At 42.1% G+C, this 14,970-nt stretch overlaps 2 protein-coding genes across 2 annotated transcripts in view; one reads left to right on the forward strand and one right to left on the reverse strand.

Moving 5' to 3' along the window:
* Positions 1–7,883, reverse strand: part of LOC111253539 (TNF receptor-associated factor 4-like) — a 34,846-nt gene extending 26,963 nt beyond the window's left edge. The window contains exon 1 of the mRNA XM_022813075.2: positions 6,089–7,883. Coding sequence (XP_022668810.1) covers positions 6,089–6,430 — 342 coding nt within the window. The 5' untranslated portion in view covers positions 6,431–7,883. The remainder of the gene's footprint in view (positions 1–6,088) is intronic.
* LOC111253540 (enoyl-CoA hydratase domain-containing protein 3, mitochondrial-like) overlaps positions 1–13,284 on the forward strand; it is a 45,557-nt gene extending 32,273 nt beyond the window's left edge. The window contains exon 5 of the transcript XR_015330458.1: positions 10,531–13,284. The gene's annotated coding sequence lies outside the window, so the exon portion shown is untranslated. The remainder of the gene's footprint in view (positions 1–10,530) is intronic.
* Positions 13,285–14,970: the final 1,686 nt, after the last annotated feature.

Raw genomic sequence — 14,970 nt, forward strand, 5'->3', positions numbered from 1 at the left:
ATATAGAAAGTACTAACTGTTAATGGTGTTGCGATCCGCCCTGGTTCTGTTTCTCGACGGCTGGAAGAATAGCAGCGATTACCCGGACTGCATTGAATCTATAAGGCGCGATCAAATAACCCAATCAGATGTCAATTACTTGGTGGGAATCAGGTACTAGGCTTTGTTAACGTTGTTGGCAATATGCAGTGGCATGGCATGAAGAAACAATGAATTCACTTATTAGATAGCTTTTTCTAACTGTTACATTTTACATTTCGTCGAGCTTCACTATCGTCCTAGCGACAGCGATCGGCGGTCCCGGTCACCCGGAGCTAACGAGCCAGCTTGCGCTTGAACACGGCAAGATACAATTGGACTCAAATGGCGACCTGATACAAAAACAATGCTCCTAAAATCCAAACTTGTTATGGATTAAGGAAGTAGTCGATCGAGTTTTCAAAGCTTAAGTTAAACTGTTCTCTGAGCGCATTTATATTTATAACAAACTGCTTCGAGTGTCGGTTTGTTCTTAGAAGGTAACCACGAGCTGGAAGAGATTAATGGCTTGAAGACTCAAAAGGTTTTCACACGACCCGTAGAATCTGCCGTTAGCTAATGGACTTAATTGCGATTTTAAATTTATACTATAAAAATGGTGATTCCACATATAGAGTTTTAGCTTAGATACTGGGTAGCGTAGAAGTCTTCCGAACATACGTTTCACTCCGTTATCTTCAAAGGCGTATGTTTACGTATACGTTAGTCGCTTACATAAGTTTGTTTTTTATCTTTTCCTCCTTTATCCCATAAAAAAGAAAAAAAAAATAGAAAGCTTCAGTTGCGTCTGGTATTTAGAGCTAATTGTGCATCGAGCTTTTTCTCGGTTTTGCTGAGGCATCATCCTGCTGCTGGTCACGCCTACTAAGTGAGACTCGATTTTGTGCATACGTGATCACAAAATAATTAGAATTGACCGCAACGAGCGTGGCATTTCTAAGCTGTTGATGAGGCTTCTGCACGGATTGGGTCAGAGCTGATTGTGATTGTAATGGCAACGCTTCCTGGAAGCTACTGTAACTAGCAGTCCATAAATCGTTGTGTTACGGTGTAGATAGCACAAGTTGATTCTCGTCCCGCTGTCGTAGCCATAGCCATCACGGAGGCGCTAGTTCCTACCGCCACCTAAAAAGACTCGTAAAACAATAACAACAGCAGCGGCTATGATGGTCGTCGCGTTGGATCGTTGGGCGTCAGGACCGCGTAGCGGCTGCTGGTCGCCACGCCACTCCCGCGCTCGGTTTTTTTTCCTGATTTGTTTCAGCGTCCTGTTTTACTTCCGGTTTTAGTAACGGGGGGGGGGGGGGGGGGCAGTAATTAACAAGTAGCAGTTGTGGTAATAGTTATTTGCGATGTCGTTACCAATAGCCGTATCAGTTAAGTATCCAGTGAACACTGAGCAGCCGGCCCAGCAGTAGAATAATAGGATAATAAAAAAAGCGCTATTGAAGGAATTCAGCTCACCTGACTCGCGGAACGACTTCCACAGTAATAACAATTTTTTACTTCATACGTAACCTGCGTATATGTATGTAGGTGTTTATAATAGTATTACACACGAACGTGGTGCGATTACGTTGCGTTGGGCAGATTAGCATAGATACACGTGCACACATGGCGAAAGATAATACACCGACGTGGATCCCAGGGCGCTAGAGGCCTTGCAGGTAACAGCGGCTTTTATGGGGGCAACCGCCGCACTGTTTAGCTCCTGTTGCGGTCAGCAGCACGAGCTATTATCGATAAAAAAAAACAGGTCCACATTTACACTTTGTGGTCAGTTTTGATTTATCGAGGCGCGCTCATTTCGGCTCAGCTGAAATTTCAAAGATGTCGCATGGGATCATCCTGTTCGGCTCACGAACTAAAAAGTCAAAACGTCTTTGTTTGGCGAGGGGAGCGTAATTCTGTGTAGTACTGCTAAACAGACAAGCACATGTTTTTCTACCTGTGAACACTTCCAGTCAATTACAAAGCGGAAACAATTTGACAGCTGCTTATTTTAGCTCAGCTGGCGGCGGAATTAAGTTTAGCGCAAAGAGAAACAAGGTTCGAGAAGAAATGACAGGGTTTATTTTGCTGGCAATTATAGCAATAGAAGTAACAGTTATTGTTATTTCACATCTCAATCTCTATGCGCTTCTTTCCGTTCAGATGAAGTAAGCATGGTCGTGTGGATAGTCCAGGAAGATAAAATAGGTTGGTCTTCACCCTCATCACCCTTATCATCATCATCATCATCGTCGTCGTCGTCGTCGTCGTCACAACCATCAAAATGAGGATATTTTCGGTTGCAATAGTGATATTGCTTATTATGATTAACGGTTCTAAAATTAACAATGGCTCTAAGTGACAAAATGTCTTTAGCTCTTTCTTCACTTTTAACATAATCATTGGCCCCCGCGAAAGGCTTTGTCGTCGGCTGCCCGATCTGCAATTAAATGCCTCTTCCGACCCAACTTTTCTTTGTCATGTCCCCAGCCTGATCGCGAATATGCGAACTGTCGTCCCTCCTGTATTTCACAGTCGTCCATTACAACTTCTCTCCGGAAAAGCAACAAAACGGCTATTGTTTGAGAGAATTTCTTTAAGCGCTCCTTTAAGAAGGATGGCGCTTCTACGTAGCTTACTCATTTTGCCGCAATACGTACGTAGTCAGCCTTTTTTCGAATGCAGTAGCTAAATATTGTAACAAAGCAAAGCCAAACAGGTACGGAGACATTCAACAGTTCGATGCTGTTTAGTCGCCTGACGAGGGTAACCATCATTAAACTGGTAGCGCCATTCCAGAATGCCAGCGCGCCATATGTAAAAAGCTCGAATTGTCAAGTATTGATTTTTCCCTTTAAGAGTTTACGACAATCCGTTTTCACTGAAAGATACCCAAGAGCACGTCATCAACCGTAGCTAAAATCGCGAGACAGAGTTCGAGCACCGTTAGTAAGCAGGTCTCGACAAGCAAGAAGACAAGGAGACCGCGTCGAGAACTCCAAGCCCCAAACAGCTTGCTTCCAAAGCAGCAAAGTATAAAAGCAAAAAAAAAACATCTACAAAACTCAAGTTGGGCGCGATTGAAGAAGATAACGCTGCCGGGTGTATCTGTTTCACTTTTGGTCCTAAAGTAGTCCTACAAAGAACCATATGAGGACTAGCCGGCGTAGCTAAAAAAGCAAGTTGAAACAGGCTCGGTCTGTGAAATTGATTTCACTATATTCTTCAACAGTGAAAATATCCGAAGGTAAAGGCACACACTTAGCAAAGCCGTTCGGAACTTGAAGGATATTGCTGTGCCCTGTAGCCATACTCGCCTACAAAGCATATTAGCTCATAGCTTCATAGTTCCGTGAAGACACATCGTAGTACAAAACACTTGTATTTGGCAAAAATAAGTTCATGGTAAGCATTTACAAATAACCGCGTGGCGTTAGAAATTTGGTCCAGGTACTGCATAATGGTAAAGGAAATTGTTGTCCATTGTTTACAGGATCAAATAGTATAACGAGTCGAGCCACTTGAATAATGAAAAAATTTAGTTGTAGATGTAGCTTTACTTGGAACGATCGAAAGCATTCCTGCTGTGAGCTTTCAGTAATTTTATGGTGGACCAAATGTACTTTTTGTCAGAGCTGAATTGCTAGGACATCGTTAGAAACCGTGTCGCCTATTGTGGGCTTGGCTCACAACGACTTTGATATTCCCGCAAGGGAAATTCGTGATAAAGGTCGCAGCAGTTCATGGAGCTATCAACTGCTCGATGTGAGCTCTCTTGAGCGTGACGTACAGAACAAAATTTTAATGAAACAGCGCGACGGCCAGCTCATCCGCAGTGGCCGGCGGCCGATTGCAAGTTGCTAGATCGAATGCTGTTGCGGTCGTTGTTGCCGATCTATTAATAGAGAAAAGAAAAAAAAACATCCTTTATATCTCTCAGCATTTCAGAAGGCAGAATAATTTATTACTTTTGATTTGTCGTGTCTTCTGCAATTTCACAGTGCTATATTTCGTACCACAGAGTGAGTCTCCTTACGACCACAATACTACTTACTGCTAGGCTCGCAAAGTAAGATGATAAGTGGTAAGATAATCAGCATTGCCACCAGGGTGACGACATTATTACGCGGTCGACCTATGGCACAGGTTTTGACTAACATGTGGGCTCCTTTCAAAACTGGCCCTAGCGCTGGGTGATGTTGCTTTGCATTTTTCCCCCAACAGGATGACTCGGATAGGTTATTTTATTTCGATCGTTGCTGTCTGCATGGCTGATGAAAACTTGGAAAGATATACCGAACCCTATCCGACTAACAGCTACAGACACTTCAGCGCATCAAGGTAGGAATATCGAATGGAAAATCAGCCGAAGCCATCGATTTCTATCAATCAGAAACTCAGTTTACTTCTTTGTTCTCTTCCACAGTACATTTTAAGAAAGCCGTAGGAGTTACAGAGATGGCGGTTATGCTAAACAGAAGAAAAAGCGACAGCTGTAAATATTTCAGCGGCAACGCAACGGTCGGTTGATCATTTCTTGGCTGCCTGTTACTTAAGAACGGAGCCTAGATAGGCCGAGTTGATATGGGCCTTTGCACCTGCCAGCGGTCGATCGCATGTAAAAAGGCCAGCGTGAGCGTGACATGACGCGCGTTCAGGCGGCTTGAACTAGGACTTAGATGCTTAGTTCAAGGCATTAGGGTGGAAGCTGTACGACTTGTGAAAAGAAAGGGTTTGTTCAAAAGATAAATTGGAAATCTGCTGATATGCTGTGCCTGTGTGTCTCTGCGGATACGTAATAATTAATCATACCTGAAGTGGTAGCACCCACCCTTAATAACAACAGGTTGACCGGGACATCGACAACGGTAAAGGCTGAAGGGGAAGTTGAATATGCTGTCGCCAAGAAAGAAACGCGAACGGAAACTTCGGCAAAAGCCTTTTCGTGTCAGGTTCTTACGCAATACAACAAATCATCGTATAAACGAGTATTTAAACAACAGTGTTTACTGGAGTTAGATGGCTTAAAATTTCTGAATGTTTGGAAGCACAGCAGGTCAAACACAGCATAATCGTTTGCGATGTTAGCCTTTCAGGTGTTGAGCAGGTGGACGATACAAGATTAACAAAATGTGCCGTCATATTATATTGTTAGATACTATGAAGTACTTGAAAAAGCTTTTAATAAAAGTTTTTTTAATCTAACCCTTACAATCGAATATCCAGTGGCTGTCTAGCTCTATATACACAATATTCACCTAAAGCGTACCGCGATCAGTCAACGTACGGGTCAGAACGACTGGTCTATACTTCCATTAGCCAGTGGATCGGAAAGCGTAACGTGTAGCGTAACGTGCAACAGTATCTTTATGAAAGAAGTCGAGTAACCAATCCTCAAAAGTTCGATTCGCGTAGAAGTCCAATCTGCATTTCAAGAAATACAATGATACCTACACACATCAGCAATATTTGTTTTCGAAATTTCGTGCGCTGCTTCGGAACTGTGTAACAAATAATGCTAACGCGATAAATCCCATGTTGACAAAAGCTAAAGGATATTCAGCTTAGTAGAAAAAGCGTGTACAAACAATGTTTTTACGTAGAATTCATGATATGTTGTCCGTACAACCAAGTGAACTATTCTGATGGAAACGACGCGTATAAGTTCTAATCATTTCAACGCGAAAGTTCCATAAATTTTCTTAACAGGCGAAGCGGTCTTTTTTTCAGGCATACGAAAAACTATAAGCTCGTAGTTGAGCTCGCCTGTGGTCTCTCCGTCTGTGCATACGTTGCCAGAGTAAGAACTATAACTATTTACTAAACATATTCACAGTCGTTCCAAGGTTCGATGTAAATTTTAGTCGTTAGCTTGTATAGCAACTCAATGAAATATAAAACTGGAGGTTCAAAAACAGGTACCATTATAGAAAATACATCATTACCGTCATCATCATCTAGGATAGCTGCGGATAATGCGGCCAAATAGCCCACTCACATGTACGCAAGTTTTTGAATTAAGGCGGACAACGCTGTGATTTTTCCTAACAACACTTACCTCATGCTGGTCGCCAGCTTGTTGACAGAAGGGACAACGCTGCACGTTAGAGGATGATATTTTTCCAGCGGGGATTCCCCCCCGTGATAACGGAGGAGGCAAAATCGGTGCTGTGGTTCCATTTGAAAATTTTTTTCCGACACTAGGGAACTTTTTGGCTGGTCGCGCGGGAGGTGTATCAAAACCCAGCGAAGCCAGGGGTGGGGCCGGTGGTGGCGAGGTTGATTCATGCGATCCACGAGATCCCAGTGGAGGCGAGGGAGTTGAACTTGACGAAGATAGCGATATCTGTTGATGTGAGTGGTGATTATTATGGGGGTGATGATACTCGTTACCAGGCATTATTGTTACGTGGCATCAAAGCTGTAGTATCCAATTCTGCAGATTTACTGGCGAATCACAGATTAATAGTCACGTTACAGGCATTTATGTATGTTTATGTCATCTTTCTACAACGGGAACGGCTTGCAACAGGCGTCTTTAGTTGTGAAACATGCTACGATTCCGGTACACAAACCCTTTAGTTCTTTCTTAGAAGATGGAGTGTCACGTTATAGCACTGTTCTCGGTAAATCTCGACACCGATAGAAAACGGTGATCTGCTATTCCTGGACAGTTAATATGCTACCAATTGTAATCGTATAGATATAAACCAAATAACAACACGTGAACCTCTTTTCGAAACTTGCTTTTCATAAACGGCCGATTCTAGCTGAATTCAACCGGCTCATAATCTGAATACAGTTTTGCTGACGTGACCGTTTTATTTCTCTATTTCTATCTGCAATAGCACCGTCTAGAAAGCTTATTCTGAGTCACCCTGCGGCATCGGCAACGACTATGATCCTCAATTAGCACTGCGAAGTTATTCAACGTGAGACACGAGTCATCGCACTCCACAATGTCCGCCGGTCGGTAGGCAGGCCGGTCACAAATAGCGCAGTTAGTTAAAAAGTTGCCCACCACGCGGAGGCCAAAATGAAAATAGGTGGAGAATCTAATGGCAACAATTAAAGGGTTGCTGTGAGAGATAATGAACAGAAAACGACAAACGCAGTTGTTTGGCTCGTCTTCACCCGATCTTCTTAGCTTGTCCTCCTCTAAAATTCTGCGGTTTATCAGTAGCGACGTGTCGTATAGCGATGGGCGCAATGACGAATCCTCAGATCGGTTGAACACCAGAAGGATTTAGCCACACTTGTCTTTTTTGTTGATCCTCGGCTACCATTAACAACGCTTGTTCTACTGGAAGAATAGATGCATCGTACCTCAGCACATCCGCAAGGGGAACACAAAATATTGTCGCCCTGCTAAAAGGACACGGACAATTCTTTCGAGAATCTTTGAGCTTGTGCCCCTATTGTTACAGAGCAATCCAGAAATATGTATACATATATATACCGCTTACATGTGCACCATAACATTTTATGAGGCTATGTCCGATGCTCGAAATATCGGAGAACGCTTCTTCTACTAGATCCAGTGCCTGTTGAAGGGCTCACTTCAGTTAAGATTAGTCTGTCTTCAGCTGAACTTCAAAAAAATCCCTGATAGGCCAGCAAAGGCCACTAGGTGTGTTCGTGACCGGTCAAGAAGTGCTTTCTTAGTCTTAATCGTATTTTAACGGGTGGCTGATGCAACTAGCTGGCGATAGAAAACACCGAGCGAGAAGCTATACCGGTTGCGATCGACTCTTGTTGCTGTTAACTGTTGTTGAAGCAGTTTAGTTCTTCGGCACGACTGCACTTCAGCGCTTCGTTGTCGCGTCTGCCTGCTGCATCGTCTTTAGTGCACTGGGTGGAGGCCATCATCGGCCTGCCCCACGCTGTCTGTAAAGAATGGCTGCGGCCCCGCTGGGAGAGGGTAACAGCGATACTAGCGGTGGCAGCAGCAGCAGTCGCACCGCAGTCCAGAGGATACGTCGTCGAATGGTTTTGGCATACGAAAAGCTTCAGAGGGGAAGCGTCGAGGGTAGTGTGAGTACCAGCGCGAAGGCCGAAGATCAGGGTGCACTAAGTGTTGCTTTGAACGCTGTTGTGGTGGTATAAGCAACAGTAACATGAAACAAAAAGTGCATCATTAGATGGAACATAAGTGACATCAACATGATGACAGAAGCCCCGGAAGAAAACTACGAAGCACGCCACGCCGACTAGGCTGGATGGCCTGGTGTTCGTAGCCAGGCACAGAGGAGCTAAAGGCCTGATGACGGCGACCTGCTTTTTCGAAGAAATGATTCAAACGACGTCGACGCTAATACACATACGTGCTTAAATTTTTTTTCTTTGTTATCTAAGGTTAACAGTTTGTGTTGTCTACGTGACGTACAGAAGTAAGTAGCTTGTTTGTAGTGCAGTCGTTCGTAGATTTCTTCGGGGCATATCAGCTACTACTCAATTTGAGATGTCCTGAAACAGAGGCAAGGCACAGATCATCACTGGTGGAAACGGTATCTGAAACATTTTTCTATGAACACCCGTATATCTTTCGTAGGAAGACGCCAATAAATATTTGCACTGAAAAGTGCTTACGCAGTGTTTTCGTTTATTGAGGTAAACTCGAGTCCTTTAGGTTTAGACAGAGAAATAGTAACATGACAACTACTCACATTCATTAGAGGACGGCTGAAGTATTGAGCCATCATTGCCTCATACATAATAAAAGTTTTACTAATTGTTGGCGCAAAACGTCGAAGACCATGCCAATCTTCAAATAGCTAATGTTTTTGTAGGAGAAGCTATTCAGCCCTCTATAATTGCCTTTTACTTTTTGCAAAAACAAAGATAAAGCTATATATCATATAGCCGCCAGTCGAACATTGTGATAAACGCTAATAACGAAATGATTGTAACTTTGGCCACGTATAGGCTACAAAGTTAGTAGCAGTTAATTATTGTGTGGCATAAGGGCCACTGGGTGCTTGCTCCCGTAGGTTTGAGGCGGATCTATTGGACTTCGTTGACAATGTGTTCAGTCAAGCGCATAGGACGCTAACTAACCTGTGATAGACAGTATTATCTAAAATATCCTGCGAAATTCCATTCCACATAAAGCATGGTCTGAGGCCTTGCACGACATAGTAGGTGCCTTATTGAAGTGATTTGCTCAAAGACACCGTCAATTATCTACTTCTCAATTGTTGAGAAGGTGAGGGCTGTAAAAGACGACCGAAAATAAAGTATTATACCCTGTATTAGAAGCTGAATCAGCCAAATCAGATTATCCGATAATCGCGGGATGCCTGTTTCGCACGGGCCGACGACTCTGACTTGATGTTAAGTTCCCCATTTGAAGCTTTGCATATGAAGTACCCGGAGCATTCCGACTCGCATCTTCAGGTTATTTATTTTTAGAAACGAAAAAAATATTTTAGAAAGCTGTATGAGCATTAGTGAATAATCCTTAGGACAGACGAAAAGAACACAACAACTCAGTCGATCAAACTGTCATAGACGAAGGGGGAGTGGGTGGCTAAAGATTAGAGGCGTCGAAGAGACATGAAAAGTTTAACTATTACGTTGAGGGTTGTCACCTGCTAGAAGGAGGCACTTTTGAAAATGTTCATATACTAGTTCGACTTGACAAGAGCTATTGCTGACCAGTGAGAGCCAACGTAACGGACGCTTTAGATTAAATACAGATAGTAACCCTTTAACGGTTAATTTTTGTGTCTATCTAAACAAGTATCTAAACAAGCCGGACGATAGCATCACCCTGAATATAAGACCGGGCAAATTCACCCTCTATCCCCCACTGATTTACTTGCATCCTTTGTTGCAGGCGCATTGAAGTTCTAAGGGCAACTGGAAGTAAACATTTTTTGCCAGAGCTTACGATATACCATATAAGGTGCAACCTCGTACTTACTAGTATGTTTTGTCATAGTCAGTGCTTGCAGTAGATGTTTTAATTTATAGAATTAGTTTCGTCAACGTCGTTTGATTGAGGCAAACAGGTAAAGTCAGGTCCTGCATGAGAATAGAGGTAATAATTATGATGTCGCATTTTCATTCCGAATTGCCCGTAACGCATTTTCCTAGCGCAGAAAGGGAGAATAACAGCCTTACGTTACAGTGGTCGGAGGCTTATTATAATTATATTATTTATACATGCCAATAATAATATGGTCAATGACTAATATTGAATGCGTTTAGTATGTTACAATTACGACCCTCGTCGTCGAATAAAAAAGTGACAACAGATTGATAGGTTGTAAAAAATAATTGTCAGCTTATTGGTACTTTCAAATAATACATTGATATTTAATATTGAAGATGATTATATCTAATCCTTTAGCACAGATAGTCTGACATAAAGATAGAAAGGTTCAACTTTAATAAAAATTCACGTGAGTTGACGGATAGCCATTTGTATTATAGCAGTCAAAAGACGAGCTGCTACTCCAGCCGCGAATAAGCGACTAATACCGTCTATACTTACAGCCTATCGGGACCAAAGGATGGGCTATTATATGGTGCAAAAAGGATGCGTTTGAAGTCGCAACCTTTCAACTGGTTCGCTAGTACGCCTACCACTGAGCTATGCAGCTACTCCCGCCAGCTTCGGTACCATTCTCACGAGGCACATTATGGTGCTAGCGTTTCCAATAGCAATCATCTTACCGTGTGCGTAATCTGCCGAATATAAGCTACCCCAGTAAGAATAATCCAAAATGTATCAACACCGAAAAATAAAAACAATTAATCCGACTAATAAGCGCATCGCAAGCAAAATTCACGTCCAAATCTAATTTGCCCTCTCCCGGAAGCCCAGACAAGCTTTCTTCAGATGCGGTTACAAGCTGAACGAGCTGGGGCATTGAGATAGTCGCAAAATTGAAAAAAAACTGAATGGGCTTATAGGCACCACCTCAGATGAAGACGATAAAAAGAGCGAGAACCAAGTAGGAACATAATGAGATTTTTCAAACTAAGTTCAAAGACACATTCCTGAACTTGTGTGCGCTGTGCATGCCGAAAACATCAACGGCTTCCGCGTAGGGAACTACAGAGGAATGCCGGTCCAATAAAGCTAGCTTGGCTAAGCCAGCAGTGATGCGGCAAAATGAAGCTTGGAGATAAGTCTGTTCTTGTATAATGCAACCGTGCAGAATTTTCTTAGTTGTTCGAAATGTACATCGTTAATGAGGACACTGCGACACTTAACGAGTACACACTCTAAAATATATCCTAGTTTACTCCTCAGTGTCCTTTCTGCGTTCGGTTTTCGTATCGCTATTTTGTTGCTTTAAAAAACTGTCAAAATAGCGGGTTGCTACAGGAAATTTGCGAGTACCGAGGAAAAAGAGCTACTATATTTGCCGCTTTTATTTTGGTTCTAATTTTTATTGGAGAATCAAATGTACCTACGCCCAGATTTAAAAGTAGATCACTCATTCGCTTTGTTTCCATGGTCAGTAAGTGAAAATATTTCTACTACACTAATACGGAGACAAAAAGTTATTATCCTGAAAAAGGTTACTTATAAATGAAGTTGTCCAAGAAATCTCACCAGAACGAGACACCGAACAGATAGAAAACGATTTGCCATCCATTTCTATTTGCATCTTGAAAGTCCGAGCGTCACCCGAGGAGACGAAAGCATATCGACCATTGTGCGAGATTTTGGCCCCTTGGGGGAAGTTTGGATGGCTGCAGAATGGAGGTCATGACGGACAGGCGCCATATACGCTGACAAATATGTGGGTGTAATAGATAAGCTGTTCCAATAGACCTACAGTCTAAGGACGAAAGCACAGTATGTTACAGTTGAGCGTGGCGCACATCATACGAAGCATACATTGGGTTATTTCCATTAATACTGCGTGTATTTTATCATTATCGTGACGGCTTGAGCAAGCGAGCCATATAAAAAGACTAATAATAACATAGAATTCTATAAATGTTGGGCTGGGCGTTCATCTCACTCTTGGGTTTTGCTTGATATGTACACCTGTGTACATTTACCCAGGATCCTTGTATGACTTTTTACAATGTAATGACAGGGTCCCATAGGACATGGCTGATAACGATTATCATCATGTTGTTTATTTCGATACGCGAAGAACGAGCTTTGATATGCATAAATTTTCACTTAAGAAAAAGGGTACCAGTTGGTCAAAGAATCAAATTCTGTAAAGAAATTCTCACAGAAAGCCAGCTCTCTTGATTCCCCATAAATTGTAAATTGTTCTTCCACTACATTAGACGAACTAACCTATTTATTTTAACCAACGTGTAGTAGCTACAATACTGTCTAACTGTTGTTATAAAAGTAATTAGCTGCACGCTAGTCAGCAAGGGAGATTTCAATAGTGATTTACGGAGCGTATATATGTGAAGATATATATGACAATGTTCATGACTGTCATCATAGTGCTGTTCGATGGTGTCGCTTTTTAAACGTTATCTAAAATGACTAAACACGGTTGCCGATATTTTTTGTCCCTTTTTGACCATCAAAACATAAATTTAGATATAAGAAATTGCATAGCGATATGTCGATTTAGCCAGATCTTTCGAATGGTACAAAAATTGGTACCCCTTACATAGACCCTCGGGCGAAAAAAAGAGAAATTTGGCTGAGGGGATAAAACCCACCAAAAGATGGTTCGCTCAAATTTCTATAACTCTGCCGCAGACATTTTTAAGAAATATCAAGGGCAAAACTGCCCTAAAAAATCAAAAACAGTCGAACAGAGAGACATAAATCTCGAACACTAATAAATAAAGTTAATAGATAGATATGTGGCAATAAATGATAGTAGATTGTGTAGCACTGTAACTGAGAAATTAGTAAGTACATTTCAATCATTATTATTTACGTATTCCTTTTTGGCATTAAAATATAACTTAGCATACTTATTTCTACCTACGCTGCAACCATACGTCTCCCTTCTTGCATAATATCTATCTCATCAGGCCTATAAAAACCAATGTGTAGCAGCCATCAAAAAAGACACACAGCTGTTATGATTTCTCTTGGCTTTTTTGTATTAATAATTCACCGTTATGAACACTAAATTGTCTGCAAAAGCATCACTTAGAAGAACAGTGAATAGTAATGCTTACCTTATTACATTATTACAAATTAAGCCCTTAAAAATAAGATGCCCTCGACCTCTATGAAACGATGTCGTTTCATGCACAAAATTAGTCAGAATATCATTAATAAAACCATTTGTATATACAATTAAAGCTATGGCATTAATTTTTCGGACCCATACATTGAGCAGTGCTAGGCGTTAGAACAAAGCTATTGTCGTCTACTTATAAATACCCCTAACACTCAAAGGGGCATGTGAAGCACATGATGCTGGATGGAATGTATAGCGCCATCTGTCGGTTTGTTGTTTCTGCGCATCACTGGCTGAAGCTGCTTGATCGCACATTCCTGTATCCTGCACGGGTACAACAGCGCCATTCCGAACTCGAGTAGAGAGACCTCATATATCCTGCCCTGATGGAGATAATAGTGCAGCTAGTAATATAGAAGAGTCACGGGCTGGCAACGGCTGCAAATTCCGTTGCGGCTCATTCCGCGAGTCAACCGTTGGGGCAAAATTCTTTCGTTATGAACAGCCGCCTGGGGCCTCTGCTAGGGACGAAAACAAATGAGGCTACTACAGAATAATTTTTATCAAATACGAATTTTCTCGCATAAAAACACGCTGGGTTAACCGTTTGAATGTACTAAGCGATAATCTTAACCGACAATATTATCAAGTTCAAAAAAACGAAATCAACATATGGAATATTAATTAACTGGCATATTGTGGGTTTCGGCACGTAATAAAATAAGGAAATATAGATTTTACTGCGTTAGTTTGATAATCTCTATCGACTTTTTCTAATCGAGTGGTTGAAATACAGCGTTTACCGGTCACCTTGACTTAGCTATTCACCTGCAATTTAGCCTTTTCCTCGCCATTTCGCTTGCTTTAGGTAGACACTATTAGTTGCTCACCCCGTTTGGATCAAGTTTGCCATGTAGCAACGTGCAGAAGATCCTTCCCCGGGAAGACCATCGTCATTTTTGGTAAATATGGCAATAGCTCTGAGTTCACCAGCCAAATAGGGTTCATATATTTTCTGCCTTGCATGTGCGTGCATCTAGCATGATACTCGTGCTTGCTTTCAAATAGTAGCTAGTTCAGGCTGAGTTCTTGGCTTTGTCCTCACTTGAATTATCCTTCTCGGTCCTATTTCCACCATCTGTTGCGCATGCTTCACGACAAACTCTACCACGACGAGTTTTTTTTGCTGTTGGTTTTCGCTCTTATTATATTGCAGGGCCAAGCCCTGCTCCACTCTCTCTCTCGAAATGTAGTAGCAGATTTCCTGTCTCGTCTAGGACAGTGTACCCCGCGCTTCTCTGCATACTTGTGCTGTTTATATCCGCCGCTCTTAAAGTCCCAACGGTGATGAAAAGCAGGCCTTCTGCCAACAGCGAATCGACAATAAGCAGCAGGTGAATTGCTTTGTACCAAAGTGACGGAGCGATAGACCTGAAGAGGGCAGGTAGCAATATCAAACGAAGAGAGATGGAATTCACAATATTTTCATGTACGCACACATACACGAAGTATGCTAGGAACACTGTAGGTCCAGTACAGCCTTGAAGCACGTCTAAAGGCAAAGTAGAAGATTCAGATCAGAAGAATGTAGTTAGTATAAATGACAGAATTCGTCATTACGTTTACTTTCCTACAATGAATACGAGGGACATGTGTTCTATGTCGGCTACGAATGACTTCATGCTGTGACGTAGTGTTCATCACCTTTGACTCAACCTGTACCTACTCATGTTCATGTAAGTATGTCGAGCGGTTTTCTTGCTAATTTCAGGGACACGTCGTAGTCTAGGTTTGAACTCGGGCAAAG

This window comes from Varroa destructor, unplaced genomic scaffold, assembly GCF_002443255.2.
Source record: "Varroa destructor unplaced genomic scaffold, Vdes_3.0 BEIS01000006.1, whole genome shotgun sequence".
NCBI classification, from domain to species: domain Eukaryota; kingdom Metazoa; phylum Arthropoda; class Arachnida; order Mesostigmata; family Varroidae; genus Varroa; species Varroa destructor.